The 25,528-nt window shown below is 36.0% G+C and overlaps 1 protein-coding gene and 1 long non-coding RNA gene across 7 annotated transcripts; both read left to right on the forward strand.

Moving 5' to 3' along the window:
• The first annotated feature begins 614 nt into the window (after positions 1-614).
• On the forward strand, positions 615-24,303 carry LOC140961566 (pre-mRNA-processing protein 40C). Of its 6 annotated transcripts, none has more exons than XM_073420171.1 (17): positions 615-728; positions 1,195-1,422; positions 1,514-1,645; positions 3,621-3,863; positions 6,108-6,735; positions 6,823-6,986; positions 8,852-8,889; positions 9,734-9,812; positions 15,813-16,283; positions 16,555-16,638; positions 17,778-17,918; positions 18,027-18,133; positions 19,875-19,998; positions 21,323-21,466; positions 21,793-21,939; positions 23,321-23,443; positions 23,812-24,303. In XM_073420171.1, exons 2-17 carry the CDS (start codon positions 1,222-1,224, stop codon positions 24,127-24,129), a joined length of 3,144 nt encoding a protein of 1,047 aa, XP_073276272.1. In that variant the 5' UTR covers positions 615-728; positions 1,195-1,221; the 3' UTR covers positions 24,130-24,303. The 6 variants fall into 6 exon arrangements, with proteins under 6 accessions (XP_073276272.1, XP_073276276.1, XP_073276275.1 ...); XM_073420175.1 differs by having other exon boundaries at positions 3,621-3,737; XM_073420174.1 differs by having other exon boundaries at positions 1,514-1,642.
• Positions 6,994-8,120, forward strand: LOC140961567 (uncharacterized). Its single transcript, XR_012172372.1, has 2 exons — positions 6,994-7,194; positions 7,403-8,120. It is a non-coding gene; the product is annotated as an uncharacterized lncRNA (long non-coding RNA).
• Positions 24,304-25,528: the final 1,225 nt, after the last annotated feature.

The raw sequence follows: 25,528 nt of genomic DNA on the forward strand, positions 1-25,528 counted from the left end.
TTATAGGAATTGAGTATATATATTATTTCAATCCAAAAATCATTTCGTTCATATCTTATTTCATTCAATCATTTGATGATTTCTATTTTCTTTCAATTTTTATGTTGTCTGCTAAAAAATATGAGTAGGTCTATTGTGAGACGGTCTAACGAATCTTTATCTGTGAGACGGGTCAACGCTACTGATATTCACAATAAAAAGTAATACTCTTAGCATAAAAAGTAATAATTTTTTATGGATGACCCAAATAAGAGATCCTTCTCACAAAATACGACCCGTGAGACCGTCTAACACAAGGTTTTGCCAAAAAATATTAGATGTTTGTATAAAAAAATTTGTTGGAATAAGTGAATAATTTGACTCAACCTATATATTAATACCTAAAAGCTTGGGGTCGCCCATATGGACGATACACCAGGGACACAAAAATATATAATAAATGCCATATTGGAAAATAAATGTTAAATAAAGTTTACAAATTTAAAGATTAAATTTCATTTTTTTAAAATATATAAATTTCAGAATTTTGGTCAACCACCTATTTCTCGAGGGTAATTAATTAAGAATAAAATTTAATTATAGATAATATTTATTTATTTTTTCCTAAAAATTTTTTTAGGGGTTTTTAAGTTAATATTTCCTTAAATCCTTCCTCTCGGCTAAAACTAGGTCCTCCGACATACAGAGCTCTCCTTCCTCCTGGACGAATTGGATTTCTATCTTTGGAGGTACGCTCTCTTCCAATTCCTTTGCCTGCTTCCTGTGTTTACATGGACTGAAAGTGATGAATATATATACCCATTTTTTCTGAATTGCCGTTTCAGTTTTATAAATCCTCTATTTTTAATCTCCTATCTTTTGGAAATTTATTTGTTCTTTGGTTTTTTATCCTTCTTGGTGTTGTTATGCTTCGTATTGTGTTGCTTGATTGTAAAAATTGGAGTTTTATTGTAGATTATGTGTGATATATGTCTTGTTTTTGTGAATTTGGGGTTCCGTGTTTTGGCTGTAAAGTTTGGTTTTTGCTTTCGAGGAGTTGGATTCTGTCTAATATCTGATCAAGAAGTTTATGCATGGGAAAGATTGGGGTGATTTCTTGAGCATTTTCGTTTTAGTTTTCTCAAAATTACTGCACTTGCCAAAAAGTTCACACTTTCTTTTCCACAGGTCTATGATATTTTTATTTGTTTTTAGGACGTCTTTTGTGATTTACTCTAAGAAATGGTGGAGCAGAGCTCCGACCCTAGTTCAACTGCAAATGCCCCTTCCATAGATGCATCTGAACCTGCAAATGCCCCTTCCATAGATGCATCTGAAGTGCTGCAAAATAGTGATGCTGGATATGGCTTCAGTCGGCCTTCCTTCTCGTACCTGAATGCAATCAATATGGCCCCAGGAACTTCTCAGTCATCTTCCTCCCCTGTTAGTACAAATAAGATACATGTTTTTTTAGATGGGTGTTGACGACATCAGAACACGCTGAATTAATATTGTTATACCTTTGACTGTGCAGGTGGAGTCACCAAGGTCCTTGGCATCCCTCCAACCCATGGCTTCTGGTCTTTCTATGCACACGGCTCCGGCTTTTTCTTATAATGACTTGCATTCTAGTGGCAGTCCCCTAGGCGCTAAATCCACTAACGTGGTAGGACCTTATTATTTATGTTAAGATATTATACGCACCTGCATTATATGCTCAGCAATTCATCACATTCTCAAAGGATATTTGATGTATTGTTGAAGTTGGATGACATCTAATGCATGTTATGGAAGTTCTTTACAATGTTCAGATGATGTAAAGTTCTAAATTGAATAACGATGGCAAACTTTTGGGCCCTTTTGTGCCAGGATTTATTTACTATCAAGCATACTTGGTGTCCGAGTAGATTGAACTGTATTTTGAATCCAATTTAGGAGAAAGCGAACATGAAAGTTTTGAATCCCGAGGGTGGTCGTGATCTTAAAGCTTTAGCTCCGAGCGGTGATGCAAATATTTACACATTGAATCACTTTGTAAGAAATGCTAGTTGAAATCGAAAAAGTATCAGTCTGATTGACAATTTATGGTATGAAAATTCTTTTAACAATTAATTTAATTAATTAGATGAAGTTTTGTTGTTTTAATCAATAATATTTGAATTCCTGGATAGCTCCATCAGTGTTTTATTTTCATCTATTTTTATTATATGAGTACTGAGCTCAATTTCCAGTATTTTCTACTTTTCTTTAGTGAAGTGCAATGCTGTGTAAAATTCTAAAGTGGTCTGTACTTGGAGCTTTATTGTTGATGCACTTGAGTGGGGAAAGCACTTTTTTAGTCCCTATAAGTTACAACTTACTTTTAGTCCTCAAACATTTTGTCGTGACACTTTTAGTCCTTAATCTTCAAAAAATAACAAAAACAATCCTTGCTGTCAATGGAGGCTTAAAGTTAATGTCAATATAAACAATTAGGGGGTTATTTCTCTGATGAAAGGGATTGGACAATAAAAATGCCACCATTAGATTGAAAAGAAACCCTTTTGGCATAAATCATTTTACCTAATTTTTGCTCAATGCTTGTGTAACGGTTAAATCGTACCCATCCATTTCTTCTTGTTCGGTTTGTTTCTTCATTTTAAAGTTTAACTGTTTTACCTTCTTTTTTCGGTTTTTATTAGCCATTGTCCGACGTAGTTAGAATCATTTGTTTTGAGGGTGGATTTTATTAGACATTTGTGTTAATGTACAGCATTTGCTTTGAACAAATCTTGTGTTCTTTGTGGAGAGACTGCAGGTATGGAAAGTTACATAGGAATTAGTCTATTAAGTTTTTGAATTTTTCGATATTCCGTTGCTTGTCAATTTTCCTGGATGAAGATTTAATTAATTATTCTCAGATTTTTTCTTAAATAGTAAAATAGTTTTTATTAGCAATTATTGGAAGATCTCCTTATGTCATATCTCCATGATTTGTTTATAGTTTGATGTTATGCTATTCCTAGATATGAATTATTCAATAACATGTTTTTTTGTGAACTTTTTGGAATGAACCATTGGCATGCAAAAAGGTGAAATGACAGAAAGAATCCCTAATGCACGATTAAGAAATGCTTCTTGGTCTGGTCGTCCGTAGTAAGTAGTAACAACTAGGATATTATGGGGTTTGGAAATATAGTATGGTTAATAATTAAGGTTCTTAATATTATTTGTTTATCTTAAATGAAGATTTTTATATGACGTTCAATTTTTTATACTTTATCATGCCATGTTTTATGATGTCATGAAAATTAGTTAATCTTGTGATTCCAAATTTTATCAAAGAACCTAGCAACTATGTATCTCGTTCTGAATGCGTATATAAATAATATATCAGAGAATATACATTTTCCTCTTATCCTCTATTACTGTAAGTTGCATCATGTGCCAATCACATGACCCTTACTGTTAACTTTAATCTTCAATTAATGGTGACTAAATTTGTCACGATAAAATGTACTAGGAAAGTGTTTAACTTGTGAAGTTTAAGGACTAAAAAAGTGTTTTCCCCTACTTTGAGAAATGTATGATGACTTTTCTGAAGTTATGAAGCTATGTTGGTGTGACTGGCTTTGACGTCAACTATTATTGATGCATGGCAGGTCATCGAGCAAGGTCACTCTGGAGTTGGCACGAGTGCTTCTTCTGCTGCACCATCTGTACTCTCTCCTGCTCCTCCATTCACATCACATCCTTGGTCATTCATGCCTGGAAAAGCGGTACATGCCTTAGGTCCTCCTTGCCCCCTGCCAGTTGCTATCCTGGATCAAAACTTGTCTCTTACTGGAAATGTCTCTCTTGATAGGAGTGCGCTCCCAAACCAGAACAATCCATCACTAATAGCTGTATGTGTTTGCTTCATTCCCAAACTTTATGCATTTTCTCTCTTCCCCCGTTTCGAGGTTGATGCCCCGCTTGGTAAAATCTAGGCTTTGAGCTTGACATGTGACTGAATGTTTAACAAAATATCACTATGGTGTCTATTGTCATGGTTTATCATATTCATAATTGTTTTGCTGTTAGATTATAAACCCAAGAGGCCTTCTATTCCAAAAGACTTGGCTTTTGGGTGGTGTAACACCATGGGTTTATAAGCTGCTCTTTTTTAGTTTTAGTTTTAGTTTTAAATGTGAGACATTTGTAACAATTTCGACCTCATGAGAAAAAATGTCTGCCGCGGCCCACTCTAAACAACTTTCACTCACATTTCAGTGTTCAGTGCATGCATCATGCACTTTAATTCAGCCTATAATATGTTTTTTTTAATTATTGACTCTGATCCGATGATAGTCTTTTCCTAGATCGCTCATTGCATACGCTGACTCTCAATGAAAGCACCAATTTTAGGTTATAAATGTAAGAGGTCTTCCAATCCAAAAGGCTTGTCTATTGGGTGGTATAACCTTATTGGTTTATAAGTTACTATTTATTATTTTTAATATTCAATGTAGGACATTTGTAACATTTTCTTAGTCAAAATGAGTGACTCAGTGTCAATGATTGAATTGCACCAATGACTCCAGCGCTGTTGTAGCCATACTGCAGAGCAGTCATGTGTAATTTGTTATTCGGTAAGATCCTTACTAAAAATGGCACTAAGTTCCTTACTAAAAATGGCACAAAATAGCATGTCTGTTTTTGGTCCTGTGTCCCAGAGAGATGTTTTTTACTTGTTTTACTGGAATCTACAATTGGTGAACATGAGTCTTGGGTTTTATACATATTTTGTTCGATGAATTTTTTTTTAATTTTCCGATATTGCTAATCCCTAATTCTGTTTATCTTTTCATTTTGGTTTAGATCTTTCGTGAATATATTTTTTCTTTTTCGTTTATCATTGTAATATCCAAGGACGAGTCTCGATCCTATTTTAGATTTTATATAAAGGTTGGGATCCATCTTAACCTTTGTCACTTGGCGGCTTGTTTTTTCTTTTTTCCCCGAAAGAGAGATTCCTACTGATTGGGATAGACTTTTTTAAGATAAAGTGTCTTTTTACCGAAAACTTGAAAAAGATTGAATTATCTTTGGAGGCAATAAAAGGACAACAACATCTGGAGCATAGTTATTTAGGGCGCAAGGCGCACTAAAGCGCTAGGGTACCTTGGAGCCTAACAAACATTATAAATAAAAAGTTCATTAATAGATAATGTAAAGTAAATCATAACCAGAAAAAAATTAATCATTTAAAGTTCATTAGTAAATCATCAATTTATAGTATATTAAAAAAATCAAATATCTAAATCATCAAATTCTTGTTCAATGTCTGCAACTATATCGTCGTCGTCGTCGCAATGATGAGTCATGAGTGTAGAAGAAATTAGATTAAAAGTTTGTATAAAGGATTACACTATCATCTAAATCATCAAATTCTTTATCATCCTGCTCGACTATCATCATCATCGTAAAAGAAGGAAGATTACAGTAAAAGTTTGAATAAAAGACTTATGAAATTTCTGTTAAAAAAATCTTGCGTAAATGAGCGATAGTTTTTTTAATCATTAAATAGCCACGAGATCTGCTAATTAAGCTTCAAAATTGGTTGAGTTTGAGTTAATTTTTATTCACCTACAAAATATCAGTCCACTTCTTTAAAGCGCACGCTTTTGCGCCTCTCAGAGCCTCTCGCCTAGGCAGAGGCGTACGCTTTAAGCGCGCGCTTGTTTCAAGTGCTTCGCCTGGGTAATAACCCAGGCGCAATGGGTGCGCCCGGCTGGGCCTGTCGCCTAGGCACAACCAGACGCACGCTTTTAATAACCATGATCTGGAGAGGGAAAAATGTTTGATCCGAGGGAAATGATGCCAAAGAGATATTGCACAATGTTAACATCAGCTGGTTACACGTACACTGATTATTATTCTTGTTGACTATTTTTGACAATGTTTAAATTAGTTGTATTAATACAACGTGCGATTAAGAAAAGTTGCAATCAGTTACATTTTACTAATTGACATCAATATTCCGAATCTAAACTTGCACATTTATAACTGGCTATGGTTTACTTGAGATCTATCAGTGCTTTGATGCCTAAAAAAAGATCTTATCAGTGCTTTTGGCCTAATGAGCGTGGGTTTGTTTCTGGCTATAGAATGTAAGAGCTGATAGCGGTCAAGAAGTCAATGCAAGAGCTTCTGCACCAGCTTTCACACTTCCCGCTTCTCAGCTTGCTCATACAAATTTAAGTACTTCAGCAAATCAATTTATTTCCAACAGTCAGAACAATTCATCTATGTGGATGTCCCCACTACCAGCTTTTCAGGCGTCTACTGGAATGCCTAGAAATCCTGTTACACCTGGACCCCCTGGAATTGCTCCTACCTTCTCTTCCATTCCATATATCACAAGTCAGCCTTCAGCCATGAATTCCACTACATTTCCAAGAAACTTCATGCCTGCTGCTCCTGTTCTTCCTAACCCTCCTATTCAGCATCAAACAGTTACTCCTTATGTTTCTCCATCTCCTCAGCCAGCTCCACCTGGACTATGGTTGCAGTCTCAGCAGATCAGTGGCCCCGTAAGATCACCATTTTCACCATATGCTGATGGTATTCCTGGTCCTTTTCCCATTCCAAATCGCGCTATGACACCCCTTTTTGATGTTCAACCTCCTGGAGTTTTTCCTTTGGTATCTTCTATTGGAGGTCCAACGTCATCTGTTGCTTCTGGTGGACATTCAGTCATTGCTTCAGTGCAGTCAGAGTTACCACCCGGAACTGGTATACTGGCACATCCAGTTTGAGTATCTCTGCATTTCCTGTTGTTAATTTGTATCTTGCATTTAATGATGCATGCTTGTTCTGCAGATAATAGTAAACATGCTGGTAACGATCGAACCGATCACGAATCTTCCGGAAAAGAACACCTGGATGCCTGGGCCACTCACTGGACCGAAACTGGGACGAAATACTATTATAATGCGTTGACGGGGGAGTCCACCTATGAGAAACCTAATGGTTTCAAAGGAGAGGTACTGCTACTGTTGCCATATCTCTGAGCATCATTGCTGCCACGAGGATTTAATTTAGTTTTCGTTTGCTTTTTTTTCCCCCCTTGGTCCCTTACTTCCATCCTTAGACAGTTAGATGAAAGTAAAATTCCTTCCATTCATTTTAAATGTTCCTCAATTTGCATAACTCTTCCACTTTTGCTCTTCAGCTTCTGTTGATTTACACCAGGTATTTTTTTTTGATAGGAAACATATATTTTATTTAATCAAAATAGACCATTACAATACTTAGCGGATGAGTTTTCCGCGAAATAATAGAAAATACAACAATTAGGTCAATACGTGACGAACTTCCAATCCATAACCACATCTGAGATAGATAGATGACCCAATTCTTTGATATTTCTTGTTGAATGCGCCACCCTGATTTACACCAGGTATTGATAAAGCCATGTATGCTTTGTGCCTATCCTTATTTAGAACAATGCAACTACTACCTAACCTTTTGCTCTGAATTCTCCCTTAAAGCAAAAAACCCAGAAACATGAATCTGACTGGTGGTTTCCCTTTTGTATATGCAGAGAGTCGTGAACAGAAAATTTTCACTAAATGCATGAAAACGTTGATGAACTTGTTTGATGGTTTATTCTTGAATTAATGGATTATAGGTTGGAAAAGATCTCGAAATTAATATTAGTTTGAAAAGGTTTCAGAGTGAAAATTAAACGTTAATAAGATAGGAAAAGTGGCCAAATAAAATCTGTTGCTACTTTGGAGGTGGCATGTAGTGGATGGAGTTGTGCTGATAAATAGCTGTATGTAAAATGTTGTGAATATATGTGGTTAGTCATGACCACGGGCACTTACATGAAAGGAAAGAAAGAGAAACAGAATGACAAGTAGTAGAAGAGACGGGAGAGGATGGTCGTTAGCTTGTCGCCACCCTTATGACGTTGTGTAAGTTACTCAAACAAAGTAGCAAAGTTTCAGCTATAATCTTTCCGTAAATATGGGGACGAGACTTGTATTTTAGAAATAGAAGACTAAGGTGATTGGAATTGGTGTGCTCTGAAGATGATATTTACATTCCATCAGAAGAGTTGTTTATCACCATTTTATTTGTCTTGTTTCGTTACTATCATTATTACTGACGGATCTTGATTCAAAATTGTACTTGTCACACTACTTATCATGAATACAAGTGTATCAGATGAAGGATTCAGTTTTTTATATGCTCCCAAACTATCTATTCAAAACTGTCACTGTTTTTTGGTCCTTGCATTGAGAATTTTAGATTAAAGACTGACTTAAACTCTTATGAATGCCAAATTTGCTACAAAATCCACTTTCTAATTTATGAGTAATATTTATTAACTTGTCCACTTGGTTTTAGATTTCAGACTTTGGAATTATCATTTCAGAATGCGAATGACCTGTAAAATTTGGTGGACTGTTACTGTTGGTAGATTCAAATTACTATTTGCTGCTTCTTGTGTGAGATAAGTGTGATTTATCTGGTGGATGGGTTTCAATGTCATGGTTTTTGTTACAGTTTCAGAGATCCTTAGATGAAATCTTTAGGCAAATCTCAGTGGCCATGCTGACATTTCACCAAACAAGAAAAAGTGGCATGCATTTATTGATTGCCTATTTTGGCATATAATATACCAGTAGGTTGTCTTTCATGAAATTAATTTGATTGTCTTTAACATATGGATAAGTTTCACATTTTTTTAATGTGCAAATCTGAAAAGCTGACTTATTGCTGGATGAGGGGTAATTTGCAATTTAATCTAGGTTATGTGTTGCCATGCCTCATACCATATTGTTAACTTGCAATATTATTGCTGTCTCAAGTTCTTATTAAGTTTATATTTTTAATGCAGTCCGATAAAGCAACTGTGCAGTCAATTCCAGTCTCATGGTAAGTTTCTTGCAAACAAGGAACACGATTGCCTTGAATTTAAGCTTGTCTATAATTGTTAACTATTAGATGCGGTATGGATTATGAGGCAATTCCAATCATACTATACCTGAATTCTCTTAACTTCTTTAGGCTCTTTAAACGGCAAAACATTTCGGTGTTGAACTAGTATGTTGACGTGTTTATAGTCATAAAGTTCGAGAGATGATTCATTTTATCATAAAACTAAATTTTCAAGTGCAAGTTTATCTTGGATACCACGAAGAATATGCATCAGATTATCAGAAATGAAGATGACTAATTAAAGACCCTGAATCATACTTGGACTTTTAGTGTTCCAGAATTATTACTGAATGTCCATGGTTCAGATGACAAATAATTGAAGAGCGATGATATAAAAATATGCAAACTGAGAAATAGAGAGCTGAAATGAAGGGTTAGGGGTAGGCTAAAGATGCAAGAAGCTCGAAATACTTTCAAGCTATATCAGGCAAATGACTTGCTTCCTTTCAAGTTTGTTCACTTGTCACTGTGGAATTCTATGTGAACCTTATGAGCTGCTATTTTGCCTTTGCTTTAGAGACACATGGAATATTTCTCTTGGAATGAGCAAAATGTTTTGGGTTGGGAATATGGACATGTTTCTGAGGATTTGTAATCCTGGATAAGCTGTCAATTCAGGTTTTATGAATTGAGGAGCTTGTCATTGAACTGTCTCTTTTACTTTTTTCGAAAACATTATTGTGGATTTGTGATGGAAGAAATGTTCAGCATAATTTTTCTGGTTCATTGCTTGAATCAATTGGTGGTTGTATCTAATATATCATTTTTGTCATGCGATCAGGGAAAAGTTGGCAGGCACTGATTGGACACTGGTCACCACTAACAATGGCAAGAAATATTACTACAACTCTACAACTAAGGTATTGTCGAAAGGCCGAAGCTGTTTGTGTGCCACGAAACAAAACTAGAGACTTTAAGGGATGACGTAAGTAGTTAGTCACAACACAAGCACTTCTGTACATAAGAAATGCATATCATCAAGCCCGCATATGTTAGCCAATGGAAATCATCACCCAGGTCTAGGATAATGTACGTACAATGACTTAACCTTGGCAGGTCAACCTCTCAGTGTCTGTCCTGGAATTCCCAGAATATAATGCTCAATGCATTTAACCAACATTGACTACTATCTTATGTAACTATAGTAAAAAAATAAAATAATTGGATTCACATTTATTTCCCAGATAATATTCTGTAATCATCCTGTTACTTTGTCACATCATTTTCATCCTGTGAGTATGTTTTCTGCAGTGATAATGTGATATTATTCAAGTTCCCTGAAAAAACTGTTGATAAATAGTACACTGAAAATAGGCATTTTCTCCCTGAATACCAATCTGATGTATTCATTCGCATCTACATGGCTCTGTATCTCCCCCTTTCAAAATTCTAATCTACATCTTATTCTTTTTTAATTCATATGTGCAACCAAAGAAATGGACCACAGGCAGCCAATGTGAGACCATATCATGGCATAAAATTATCCATATAGATGACCCTAATGAGTGGGATAAAGTAAAGGCTTATTGTTGTTGCATGCGCAGCTACAAAAATAACCACATAGGCCAATTTCATGTTTACATGATTTGCGTTGGGGCAGTTTCTATTATTTCATTGAGAGTTTATTCTCTATAAATTTCTAATATCCTTTTGGCCATTGAAATGCAAATCACGAAGGTATTGCTGGTTTTTTAAGGGCTAAGCTTGATGGAGCTCGAAATTTAGTTAGACATGGTTTTACTTGTTTTCAAGCTTGAACTTGTTTTGATGTGAGCTCTCAAATTTGAAGTAAATTCAGTGCCTTGAAACTTGAGAAAGGCAGCGCTGATAGGTGAAGAGAAAGCTGATTAAAAATGCGAAGATACCAAGGTGTTTGGGTTAATGTTTCATTTGTTAGAAAAAGGGATGACTTATAATACCTTTTCTAATGAAAAACACAGACCCTAGAATATTTAAGGAGTTTAATTGGAGAAAAGAATGAGAAAAAGTACAGCGCACAGAGCTACGTCAAGGGTTTGCCTTAAATATGCTAATGACTACAAGTTTTTAACAAAGTTCAAACATAGTTATTAAAGGCGTGACACTTTAAACAGGCGTACGCTTTAGGCTCGCCTCTGCCTAAGCGCATGGCAAGATGGGAGGCGCAGAAGCGTGCGCCTGGTTGTTGTGTTTCGAGATTTTGTGTGTACATATAAAATAATTCAAGCCCAACAAATTTTAAAGCTTAATTAACAAAGCCCATTCCTCGTGCTCAAATTCTCTCTGCGTCTATGAGTCGCTAAATTTGAGAGTGCAACTGTGCAGCAGTTGACCTTCCAATCAAGGTAATAATAATATTCATTTTTTTTTTGTCACTGAAGATTAGCATAATTATATTCCTCAGTTCTGTTTGTATCAAAGTTCAGCAATCACTAAGTTTAGCACTAATTGATCATGACTCATGAGAGTAGCAATACAACCAATACTCAGTTTTGTTTATGTCAAAGTTCACTAGACGCCGATGTACCCTAGCGCTTTAGTGCGCCTTGTGCCCTAAATAACCATGAGTTCAAATTCTTAATCATTCGAAGCATTATATTGATGTTCCAATTTGAAACTTATGAGGGCTGCATGTGATTGCCAACTGGAAAAGGTGAATTCTAGTGGCTTTTAAAATACATCCTGGAATTTCAATCTGTGGCTTAACCATCTTGGAGCCCATGATTTTGGATCTACCGTATATTAAGAAAGCTTTTAGCCTTTTTCTTTGTCCGTCAACTCTCTCTTCCAGTTTGTCTGTCTTCTCTCTCTGCCAGTGTGTCTGTCATCTTCATCATCATCTGCTTGCCAAAACCACTTCATAAATTTTTCAATCAGTACCTTGTCAAAATCCAGACATAAAAGAGTGCTGCATGAGCTGGCATGCAATCAATGAGTCTCTAGAATCATATAAGTGCACTTTTTTTTAATGAAATGATTCCATTAAAATAGGTAAAAAATTGTCCTTAATAATACAACTACGCGTGGCATTCCCAGGACAATAAGAAATTAATTAACGTAGTACAACTACACCAGTCATCCCAAGGACTAGGAAAAACCATATGTAAAGAAAAGCAAGGACTATCACAACTGTTATTCATCACATCTAAGGTATGAGGCATACAACGAAAGCACAAAATCTTAATTTTCTTGATTATCGCTTCAACATCCGGCTTCTCATTCTCAAACTTGGCTCGAAATCTCGCATTCCAAATCAGATAGACGGTAGCCGCAAGTGCCATAAGTCTGAGCTTATTGATCACAGAGTTACCTTGGTATATTCCCCGGAAATCCTTGAGTACTGTATTAGGAGAGCCCATGTTCTTCTTCATGCTAAGCCAATCACGAACCGCATTCCATATCCCTTTCGAAACTTGACAATTGAAATAAATGTGTGCAGCCGTTTCAATATGTTCTTGGCACAATAATCTATCTCGAGTAAGGACTTTAGAATGTGCAAACAACCAAAGAGTGAACCTGTGCTTAGGGATGATGAACGTTTTATGCAGTAGTGGTTTCCACGGCTACCTACCCACTTTTTTAACAAAGAAGTCATAAGCACGTGAGAGACCTGGACCAGCACTGAACCAATTAATTAGTGTCAAAGCAGCTGCATTCACGGAGCCTTCATGCAACAACAAAAGTCTCTAATACGCAGTATTTGCTTGATTAAGGGTGATTCTTCCTTAACCCCATTCCATTCCCAGACTTACCATATTGATTATAGGTATGATTCACCCACGAAATCCACTAGCAATCTTTGTTAAGATGAATCTTCCATAAAGTTTTAGCTAACAGTGCTTTGTTCCCCAGGCTTTCAGATTTTTTAAGCCCCAACCCCCACCCTCAACAGGTTGACAAAGCACTTTCCAAGCCACAGGTGGTCGTTTGGTGGGCCAAACAAATTTCCGGCACAAGGTATATATATCATCTATAATATTAGCAGGTAGGGGGAGCACTGAAAGCCAAAAGCAATCAATACCTTGGACCACTGATCTAATGAGTTCCAACTTCCCAGCGAATGAGAGGGTGTGTCTTGGCCAAGATCTTATTTTGTTTGCAATGTTATCCACGAGGTTGCTGTAATATGGAGTTCTCATTTTCCTCGAAGCCACCGGGATACCAAGATAACGGAAGTGTAGGTCACCAAGATGAAAGCCTGTAATGTCAAGAATTTCCTATCGCACCTTCGTATCTATGCTCACCATAAAGATGCTAGATTTCAAGTGATTAATTCTCAATCCTGCCATATCCCCAAAGTCAGAAAGACAGTTCATAATCATGGAAATACTTTGAGTGTCACCTTGAGAAAAAATCAGCAAATCACCCGCATAGGCCATATGAGTGATGTGAGCATTAAGACATTTCGGGTGGAAGCCAAACAATTGCGATCGTGACATTTTCTTAAGTGGCCGAGATAACACCTCAAGACATAGTGTAAATAAGAAAGGAGAAAGTGGGTCATCTTATCGCAGCCCTCGTTTCCCAACAAAGTGCCCATGGTATTGTCCATTCATTGACATCGAATAAGAAGTAGTAGAGACGCATTCCATGATCCATCCTATAAATCTGCACGGGAAGTTAAGAGCTACAAGAACTTATCTCAGAAAATCCCAATCAACTGTATCATAAGCTTTCTGATTATCCACTTTAAGAGTGTATCTTGGCGAACCGTGTTTACGTGCATACTTGTGAAGAAGCTCTTGAGCCAAATGAATGTTATCAACAATAGAACGGCCCTGAATAAAAGCAGATTGGGCCTTGTCAACCAGCCTGCCAATAACCTTCCTCAATCGTTCAACCAACACTTTTAGAGATAATTTTATAGAATATCCTACAACAAGAGATAGGCCGATAATCATTGAACGATGATGCATTAGTAGATTTCGGAACCAGTGTGATAATGGAGGGGTTCCATTGTTTCAATAGTCGACCATTGATAAAAAATTCTTGCACAGCTACAAAGACATCACGACCAATAATATTCCAAGAAGATTTGAAGAAAGAGGATCCATACCCGTCTGAACCAGGGGCTTTGTCATCATCAATATCAAATAATGCTCCTCGAACATCCTCCAATGTCACAGAAGTTGTCAAACTCTCCCAGTCACTGACCATAACACTCGGACCATCTTCTAACAACTCTCTGGCAACCGATTTCCTTTCCACTTTACACCCTAAAATCCCCTTATAGAATTCAATGAATTTACGAGATATAGCAGCCGTGTCTGTTGTGGTAGATCCATCATGGTTCTGTAGCGGAACAATGGCATTCTTTCTGTTATTTCGCTTGATGAGATCATGAAAAAATTTGGTACATCTATCCCCTTGTTTCAGATAAGTACACTTAGTTTTTTGGGCGACGAAGGACCTCTCAGCTTCTAAGACCATCTCCGTGTACCTTCTGGTGTCTTTATACTCAACATGCATGGTACCCGTAGCTTACATGGAAGTCTGCATTTCTTCCAATTTCTTTTTAGTAGCCAATGCTCGAGAGGAAATAAGACCGTAATGGTTTATATTAAGGTTAATAAGAGGCTTCTTCATACCCTTGAGCAGATGTTTCAACTTGTATTGTAAGGTACCAAACCCATTAAAATGCCAATGCTGCCTAACCAAATCTTCAAAACCTGCATTCAGAGCCCACATTTAAAAAATTTGAACGGTTTCTTGCTCTTAAGACAAGGCTTCATCAGCGAGACTGTCATCAAAGTGTGTTCTGATATACAACCCGAAGCAATGAATTCTGCAATCCCTCCTTAGAAACCTGAGACACCCCATAAATGATTGATCATAACTCGGTCAAGTTTACAGCTCACCTTCGGGCTCATCCACGTAAACAAGGAATCAATATATCGCATAGCCGATAAATCAAGAGATGCCACACAATCTACGAAGTCTTTGGTCTCATAGTTATTCACTTTCAAACCGCCCTTTTTCTCATGTGGAGACAAGACATTATTAAAGTCCCCCAAAAGTATCCATGGTAAACTACAATTCTCACCAAAACATATTAAATCAGCCCGAAGATCACGTCTCTGTACAATAGTGTTCAGCCCGTATGAAAAGGATGCACAGAAAGTTTTATTTTTTATGAAGCAAGTCAATCGAACATGTATAGCTTGATCATTCATACTCAAGATGCTCAAATCCGCGGTATTAGGATTCCATAGAACAAAAATACGGCCCTTGTTACTAGACAAGAAGTTATGAGAAACTTGCATACCTTGGAACCGGAGTCTCATCATGTTGACAACAATAGATGTTGCTTCCAATTTACTTGCTTATGGTGATTATGAAACTAAATTCCACTGGGGAGAAAAACTATCAAAGCTGAAAACACGTGCTTGCAGAACTTTTAGAAAATTTTAAGGCCGCTTGTCCTACTAATGAGCTAGAGCCTACATTAGAATTTTGTTCTCCAAGTATTTTCTAGCTTACTTATTGACATCCATCCACTTCAACTCACATCTTTGATCTTTTGATGCAATGTTGCGATATATAGTAGCAGAATCTGCTCTTGCTCTGAGTTGTTATGAGGGATCTCTTGTTGGCGCTTGTGGTTAACAACCTATAGGATTATCTATACATTAAAAATCCTTGTAGTGGAATGTTGACTGTTAACTTGACATGCATGTATGTTGTCAGAGTCCATCAATGTGGAACTAGATAGTTATGCGTATGTATGTGACGATGCTCTTAAAGGATGAATGCTATGCATATTGTCGCTTGTTATCATTTTGCCTTGAATATTCATTGGTAATGACTTGGAATGTTCTTGTTGACATCTTCTTTAATGAATTTAACTTGTCTTTTGACATCATTGCTTGGTTTTTAATCAGTTTAGTAGCTGGCAGATACCTAATGAGGTAATCGAGTTACAAAAGAAGCAGGCATCCGATTCCTTGAAAGCTCAATCAATGTCAGTGACACATACTAGTGTAGTAACTGAAAAAGGATCAGGTCCTGTTAGTTTAAGCACGCCCGCTGCTGATAGTGGTGGTCGTGAGTCCGTAACGCTCAGACCCTCGAATGCCCCTGGTTCATCTTCTGCATTGGATCTCATAAAAAAAAAGTTGCAGGATCCGGGAACCCCAGATACTACTCCCATGAGTGCAGCTTTGTCAGGTGCAATCCCATTGGAACTAAATGGTTCAAAATCAATTGAGGCTACCGTTAAAGGTCCCCAAAATGAGAACAGCAGAGAAAAGCGGAAGGATGCTAATGGGAATGGTGATTTGTCCGACACATCTTCTGATTCCGAAGATGAAGACAGAGGTCCCTCCAAGGAGGAACGTGTTCTCCAATTTAAGGTATTTTTGTGTTTTATCCTCAAGTTTAAGATTTCCTTTTTGGAAGATCCTAATTTGTTTATTTGTACTTTGCCTTGAATCTTATGTTTTGGCAACTTTGTGAGATATATCTTTAAAGGCAGTTTCCATTCAACCAAGGGGAAACAATCATAAAAGAAATTTGTATGAAATTTGTTTTTCAACTATTGATTTCATGACTAAAATTCTTTAAGTTAAGTTGAGGTCATATTCTGCATCTTGGGTTTACTCATATGAGTTTTGAATTTATTAGGAAATGCTCAAGGAACGGGGAGTGGCACCATTCTCTAAATGGGAGAAAGAACTTCCTAAAATTGTGTTTGATCCACGCTTCAAGGTCTGTTGATCGCATTGTAATAAGTTACTTTTTCTTGGCTTGGGGTATGTCCCTATTTCTTGAGCAGTTTGATGTATGTTTGGTGTTCCTATGTTTGCATTTGCATTTAAATAAACATGTTAAGTGGTGCTTATTGCACAAGTTACTTGGATTAGTTAGTGCTCTGTATGCTGTCCTTTCATCTGTGTTGATTTCTTGAGTTGCTTGATTTCTTTCACATTTTGAATAAGTAGACACGTGATATGTAATAAGGGTATTATTAATTTTGTCTGAGGTGTCTACACTCAATAGTTGTGCCACTTCAGTACTTGAAGCATCCTCAATTCTTTTACTTCACTCAATGTGAAGACTCTGGATTACCCAAGGATGTAATTTTTCTTTTTATGCTGGTCGATCATTTTGGCTAATGTACTGCAGCAAACTCATACCTATAAAATTTCTGGAGTACGCGTGATGCGGGTTAGAGGACTGCCAGCAATAGCATGCTTTTGAAATTGTTAGATTTTATTGATTTGGTTAGCAGTACTAAACAAGCAAATCATCAGCCGATTGAAAGAAAAGGGCTGCCTTGCTTTGAATATTCCGTGACACAATTGGAGCCAAGCTTATATAATTCTATTAAAAACTATAATAATAGAAATTTGTTGAAGAGAAAACACCAAATATTGAACAATGAATTTTTCTAGCATTCCTCTCGAGTTGAACATAAAAATCTGAATTGAAGGGTTCAACTTTAAGCGCAAAATGTCTTGACAAAAATCTTGCACAATGATGAAAAAATTTGTATGTTCACTGTTTTGAATAAATTTTGAACATGAGACCCATGTTCCTGTAAGTAAAACTTATATTTTGCTTATCAAATCATCTTGTAGTAGAAAGTATCATTGTTTTAAAAAAAAAACTACTTTTTTGCATCTTAATATCTCCCTCAAGTATAGACCGGAGAGGCCCATCCGATATGTACATCAATTGCATGGTGTGATTCAAACTTGATACAAATGGATCGATAATGTAAACTTTTATTAATCTTCCCTCTATTGGTTTGTATACTCTGTTTACTTTGTATGCATCTTCTATGCACACAATAACAGAAATGTTCTTGCAATTGCTTTGCTGCTTGCAATCATTTGCTGTTGCAGGCTATCCCAAGTCACAGTGCTCGAAGAACAATATTTGATCACTATGTTCGAACACGTGCTGAAGAGGAGCGGAAGGAAAAAAGAGCTGCTCAGAAGGCTGCTTTGGATGGTTTCAAGCAGTTACTGGAAGAAGCGAAGGAGGTTTGATTCAATTGTCTCCAATTAAAGTATTCTCTGTTTCTTTTGGAATCTGATTACCGAAAACTTTAATTGAAGTCAGGGATCTAAGACAAACCCTTTGATATTTAGGATATCGATCACAACACAGATTATCATTCCTGTAAAAGGAAATGGGGAGAGGATGCCCGATTTCAGGCTTTGGACCGGAAAGAAAAGGAAATTTTATTGAATGAAAGGTATGATTCATTACCGAATTGATTTGGAAATGGCATGATTTCATCCCTCAGTGTCAGGATTTTGATTTGGGTTATTAGACTAAAACGGATTAACTTGTTTTGTAGATACGAAGAATTAAGATTGAACCTTAGTCATCTTGGCTCCTATTATGATATGCATATACATATTAAATACAAAGATGTGTCATTAACATTTGCACAGTAGAATAGAGAAAACAAAGATCGATTCTTGTTGTCATTTTTCTAGGTTACACCATTGGATTGAAAGCACACTTTTGCCTGCAAAATGTACAAATTTAGCGATAATTAATGGGTACAAATTAGGCACAAAATATTAAAAGAATATTATTTTTCATTCTATTTTGTCCACACTCTCCGTCAAGTTGGTGTAAAGATATATATCATGAACAACTTGTTGAGTGAAATCTTCAAATTTTGGTCTAAAACATTCCTTTGTCAAAGCATCGGCAATTCGCTGCTCAAATGTGACAAAAGGCACGCAAATGACTCTACTTTCTTGTTTTCTTTTTCCTTGATAAAATGTCTGTTAATGTCAATATATTTAGAACAATCATGTTGAACAAGGTTATTGACTATGCTAACGGCAAACTATTATCACGGAATAACTTCATCGGGACTTTAAAGTCTAACTTCAACTCTTCAATAACCTTTTCCAGCCACAATATTTCACACACACCATTGGTCATAGCTCTCAGTTCTGCTTGAGCATTACTTTTGTCCGCAATATTTTGTTACTTCTCCAAGTAACGAGGTTTTCCTCAAACAGAGTTTCAATTAACAGAAGTACATCTTTCATTAGAGATCAAACCTACCTAATCTCCGTCTCTCTAATTTCCCTTTTTAAATAGAAGCCTTTCCCAGGAGAGTCAAAGCCAACTATGTTGAGGAACGTGCATCAAAATAAAAAGGATGGTGATTTTCTGGTGAGAATGTTGAAGGTTCCCACCGGATGGAGAAGGTTTTTATGGCTTCAAAAAACACTCATCGAGTCTAGAAAATCTTATAAATATGTGGAGGCTCCGTAAAGAGACGGTGACGCTTTCATTATGAGAATATTAATTTCCAATATAGAAAGAATTCATAGAAATTGGTTGAATGAGAGATGATGAAAAAGAACCAAGAACTGGAGTTTCTAGAGAGGAATAATGCTTAATTAATAGGAAATATTGGGGAAGATATTAAAATTATATTATCTCATGCAAATAGATGATTGTGGTTGTATGAAGGACCGTCTTTTTAATGGCCTAGGTAATTGTGCATACATAGTGGGGTTATTTTAGTCATTACAAGATACTACATAAAAGTAATCCACTATAAAATAATACTAGACACCATGTAGTTTATCACACCATATTATTTATCTTAATCTTTCAATTTATTCTTACTTTATTACACATCCTTCGATTATACCATCCATCAAACCAAGTGGTATCTTAAGTTAATGCTTTGAGTATTACGTAAAAATATATGCTCTGTGTGACATTAGGACCAAAGCAGAGCACATCAAATCATATTTCATGTGTATACTCTTTGTTGTTTGCGCAATCTTTTAAGTTGTAATTGATAAATGCTCTGACAGAGACAATTGGACCAAGCAAAGCTTGTTTAATCCTATATCATGTGAAGGGACTTGGTTGCTTGGGTGATCCTTAACTTTTATTTTTATTTCATGAATATAACATGTAACTCTGTCACCAGCTGATTTTGGGTTCTGTTGCAGGGTTCTTCCTCTCAAAAGAGCTGCTTATGAAAGAGCTCGAGCTGAGCGTACTGCTGCTACATCATCTTTCAAGTCCATGCTTCAGGATAACAGTGATATAACTTCTAGTTCCCGCTGGTCTAAGGTAGGGTGATTCCAAAGTTGATGCATTTGTTTATATGATGGGGTTGACATCAGTTTTTTAAGGGCTTGCAGAAAGAGATTTTCCCCACCTAAATAATCTGGGAAAATGCCTATTTTTGCCAGTTTTAGTACTAAATTAAAAATTCGCAGCGCATAAAATAAAACCAGTGTTGAAGGCTTGAAGCCCAAGGAGATGGCTTTTTTCAATTTGTTTTTTTAAAAACTTAATGGGATTGCAACGAGTTTCATGAAATGAGTCATCAACGTGGTAGAACCTTTTCCCTTTGCCAATTTTCGTTAGATCATTAGAATTTAATTTCATTTTAAAACAATTTTTTTGCTGTAGGCTATAAACCTGATTGAGTTTTATGTATGTTGCTGCTGGTCCTATCTATGAAATTTTAAGTAATATGTCATCAGAGTTTCCCAATATCAGAGTTGGGTTGATTCGAATATGCTGAGTTGTTTTAAGGACTAAATTGATCTGAGACTAATTTATTCCTCATTTTTTGCTAGTCTTGTGTAAATAAATTATGAGAAAGGCAAGCTAAAGGTGAAGCCCAAGGACATGGTGTTTTTCAATTGTCAAAACCATAGTAGGGTTGTAATGGATTATCATGAAGTTGACCATCAGTGTGGTAGATCCATTTTCTTTGCTGTGGTTTTTAACTTGATTTACTATTTGATGCACGCCACTTCTAGGAACTTCTCATTATCTGAAAATGGCTCTTGGTTGTTCTTACAATTAAGGACGCGAATATACTTTTGATGAACAATTTTTTACTCGAGTTTAACTTGAGTAAAGTTCAAGTCTGAGCTCAAATAGTTTGTTGAACTAAGTTATCAAGATTTATTAGAAAAAAGACTCGAAATATGACTCAGGTTCATGAATCCTTTTTAATTTAAATATATATAAACTATCAATAAAGATACAAAGTTAGTGAGCTCTCAAGTAAAATAATTTGTGTTCAAATTCAACTCAAATTCGAACAAGTTTGAACTCGGTTTGTGTTTGATAATTTTGAATATGAATGAAATACTGTTTGACTAAAAAGCTAAGTGGGTGGGTGCCACTTTTGAGTTTGATCTCCCATATTGCAAGCAGCCAGTAGGAATTGAAAATGTTGTGATTTCTCAATTTTAAATGAGACCATGTTTTTAATGAATGATTGTTCAAATTCATGATATGGAAATTAAACAATAATTATATTTTTTTTTGAAAATTAGTTAGCAGTCTATTCGTTCTATTCTGAGGATATGAAATTGCCATTTTTCCCCAACTGAACGATGTTTTGATGCAACGAATAATGTTCCTTCTCTGGTAGGTGAAAGATAGCCTAAAGAGTGATTCCAGATACAAGTCTGTCAATCACGAAGACAGAGAGAAGTTATTTAATGAATATATAGCGGAACTAAAAGCAGCTGAAGAAGAGACAGAGCGGAAGTCAAGGGCTAAAAAGGACGAGGAGGTAGGATTTGTGTGATTTCTACTTATGTTTGAACTGATTTATTGTACTTCAATCATATTTCCTTATATTTACTGTCAGTGCCGATTCCATAATAATGACTACTTATGCTCATGCTGTATCTGTAACTTCATAACTTTTGCACGCAACTTTTCTGTTATTGATCTGGGTTTCACAACTGCTCTTCTTCGAATTTATCTTTGCTACTCCATCCCCTCCTCCCATCTCTCTATTATCCATCCATGCGCTCTGCGAAGTTTTTGGTTCCGGAATCGAAGTAGAGGTTCTTAATTTATGATATGCTTGCTGTCTTTTCATTATTTTTATAGGAAAAATTAAAGGAAAGGGAAAGAGCATTACGCAAGCGAAAAGAAAGAGAAGAGCAAGAAGTTGAAAGGGTGAGATTGAAAGCTCGCAGAAAGGAGGCTGTTGAATCATATCAAGCCTTACTGGTAGAAACAATAAAGGATTTTCGGGTACATGCACTCTGTATTTTGTTCTTCGTGATGTAGATACAATATTGTTTTGTTTGTCGCATAGATGCAATATTCTTATTGACGAAGGGTATGCATTATCTACTGTATCATCTTGTTGATTTTAGATGGATTTCTCTTGGTTAACTGTCATTTTTAATTTCTATACCTGTTAAGAGTTTGCAAAATTCACTGAAGATTTTTTATATAATTTATAGGCTGGTGGCATAATGGGCTAAAGAATGTGTTCAATATTTTTCTCAATAATATGACTGACTTATTCTATGGACAATGCAGTAAAAGAGTGTCCTTAGAGGAGGGCACCCATAGTATTGCAATTGCACTTCAAACTTTTGTATCTTGTTTCAGTGTTTCATGCTAAATGAGAAGTTATTTCTGAAGATAGATTGATCGATCCTTTTCAAGGCTATAAATAAAGTAGCCACATCTCATTTTCTTTTCTCGTTTTATGTTGTATTGTACCATTGAAATACTTTTTACTTAAAAAAAAAGCACATCTTCACTTGTCATGGAATTTGATTTAGAACTATTTTCCTAAACTCATTGATTGTTACTTTCTTCTAGTGTTGTAAATGGCGGTAAGAGGATGAATTTTTTTTACTATTTTTTATACATAATCATATATAATCATGCAATGCAATTACAAATAGTTATCATTGTTTATGCAATACATGTAATAAAATGATATTTATGCATAAAAAACTTCATATAAAATAATACAATTTATAGGTAGTGTAAATAAATATAAAAATGCAACCAACAAGATAATTAATAAATATTCATTGTCATATTAATACTAAAATAGTAATATCATTAATAATTATGTGGGCGACTAGTCTGGCGGCCGCGGCGAGCAGTTCAAGGATGAAGGAGGTGGTGGTTGTGGGTGACTGGGTTGGTGGGACTATTATGTATTGGAAGAGAGAGTGTATAAGTGTATTAATAATTAGGTTTTTTTTTTAATTTTTTCGACTTTGACCTCATGGCCTTCCCTGTTCATCTTTTACCGCCTACAGAACCACCTAAGGCAAAGGTGGTGCGCGGTCGGAGGCCACCTTTCACTTAGGCCGTTGCCATTTAGAACACTGTTACATTCTAATATTTCATCTGCTCTCCTTGTAATATATGTTATCCCTGGGGGGATGCTATTGAAGATAATTTGCACGGTTTTCTTCCCATGCATTTGCTGTGGAAAATGGAAACAATAAACATTTCTCATATGTCACAGAGATAACGAGGGGTGCTAAAGCATATTTTTTTGTTTATAACCATTTCCATTATCGTTACAACTGCCTCTTGCCACCCACATATAATTACCATTATTGCTATTAACTATTTCATTTCGTTATTGCTGTGCATTTAGGCGTCTTGGACAGAATCAAAGCCTAAGTTGGAGAAGGACCCGCAAGGGCGCGTGGCCAATCCTCATCTCGATAAGTCAGATTTAGAGAAGCATTTCCGTGAGCACGTTAAATCCTTGCATGAGGTCAGCAGGCTTTATCCGGTATCTTACAATGTTGATTCCGGGCTGTTAATTCATGTTCGATGCATCCGAACATCAATATCACACTAATTTGTTTCATTGCTGTTGCTTTACCTTTTTTTTCTTTACTACGTGATACTTTTATACAACTTCTGTGACTGTTGCTGTTAAATGTTTATATTATTGTTTTGAAATTATGCCCGTGATATTCCATTTTGCTTTGAAACATATTGGGCTACAATTGTCGTCATTATTTTTCAAAGGTCCCATATCGATTGTCCCCGGATTTATTCCTTGATGTTTCCAAAGAGTGAGGATTAGTGACATTCTTGCAAATATCTTTATGGTCTCATTGTCGTTGTTTATGCTAGAGATGTGCGCTGGAGTTCAGAACCCTGCTAACGGAAGTCATAACTGTTGAAGCCGCAATTCCAGAAATGCAAGAGGGTAAAACAATTTTAAATTCTTGGTCTACGGCCAAACAGCTCTTGAAAAGTGATCCTAGATATAAGAAAATGCGAAGAAAAGAAAGAGAATCCTTGTGGCGTCGACATGCAGAGGAGATCCAACGGAAGCAGAAGTCATTGAACGATCAAGATGCGGAGAAGCACGCAGAACCAAAAACTAGGAACTCTGTCGATTCCGGGAAACATGTATCTGGATCACGAAGAACACATGATCATAGATGATAGCTCCTTTTCCCCACCTGTTAGTGAGAAGTTCTGGACGCAAACTCCTTTTTTCTATATTTATGTTCTTACCAAAGACATTTTTTTGTTGTTTTCAAGGATTTCGACACCGATTAGAAAATTGTTTGATCGAACAATTTTAAATGAGTTTATCAAATCTTATCTTTGAGAATAGGCTAACATGCTCGGATAGCCAGTTAAAGCTTAATGGATTGTCAACTTTTCGACCATAAATTGTCACTCTATTTTTTTGTTTACTCGCAAAAACGTGAAATTATTATTAGTAACATAACGTTGGACTACATCATTTTATGGATATTACTATCGAAGAAGGATAAACAATTAGTAAAATTTGAAAGCTTATTAATAAATTGGTATATGAAGTTTTGTTAATGGTTTAATTTTGTTCTTTATCACAAGAAGTGACTTGTTCTTGCTGAAATCAAATTGCTTGTACGATTTTATGGTTTTTCTACCCCCATCTGCATCCGTTCATATCATATGCCATAAAGTCGTAAGCGTGTTACTACCATCTCCTCGTGCAGTGAAAATTGCGGAGACAGTTATTGTGCAGTGAAAAGAATCAGTTTTCTAAAATTTTAAAAGCAAGCGTGGTTTTGAGATTGATCCTTTGAATCTATATTTATGGACTTCCAACATTCATTTTAATCGAAATCTGCATGAAGAAAAATGATATTTGGAATGATGAAAACATTTACTCCATAGTTTCTTAGTAAATACGGGAGTAAAAGATAAAATGTCTGAAACCAAATTAAACTCATGAAATGCTTCTGCTGCAGAATCAATATCATTATTTGAAAGGCAAAAGCTTGTGTGAGACGGTCTCACGGGTCATATTTTGTGAGACATATATCTTATTTGGGTCATCCATGAAAAAATATTACTTTTTATGCTAAGAGTATTGCTTTCTATTGTGAACATCGGTAGGATTGACCCGTCTCACAGATAAAGATTCGTGAGACCGTCTCATAAGAGACCTACTCTATTTGAAAAGACATTAGTTGTTGCGAGGAATTACATTAATAAACAGAGAAAAAAAAGTAGCCTAAACTAATGCTATATATCGTGCATGTTGTAAGCGAATATATGATGGATAAAATACTATTTTCAAGGGAAAGAAGCGTGCATTAACGCAACATCGAGTGTTAATTAAATTTCAAAGTGTTTCCCTGTCGGCAATAGATGGAAGACTGTATTTATTAGGGTTGGTGGAAAAAACGTTTATAAAACATGGGTTGGTATATTTGACTAATAATTCAAGCAGAAGACGGAAGACGTGTATAAAACGTGTCTTCACACGGACAAAGGGCTCTATAATAGAGCTCCCCTTTCATTATGAAATCATCCTTTCTTCGAGTTTTCTCTCATCTAATAGCAT

Source organism: Primulina huaijiensis, chromosome 16 (assembly GCF_012295235.1).
Source record: "Primulina huaijiensis isolate GDHJ02 chromosome 16, ASM1229523v2, whole genome shotgun sequence".
Lineage (NCBI taxonomy): Eukaryota > Viridiplantae > Streptophyta > Magnoliopsida > Lamiales > Gesneriaceae > Primulina > Primulina huaijiensis.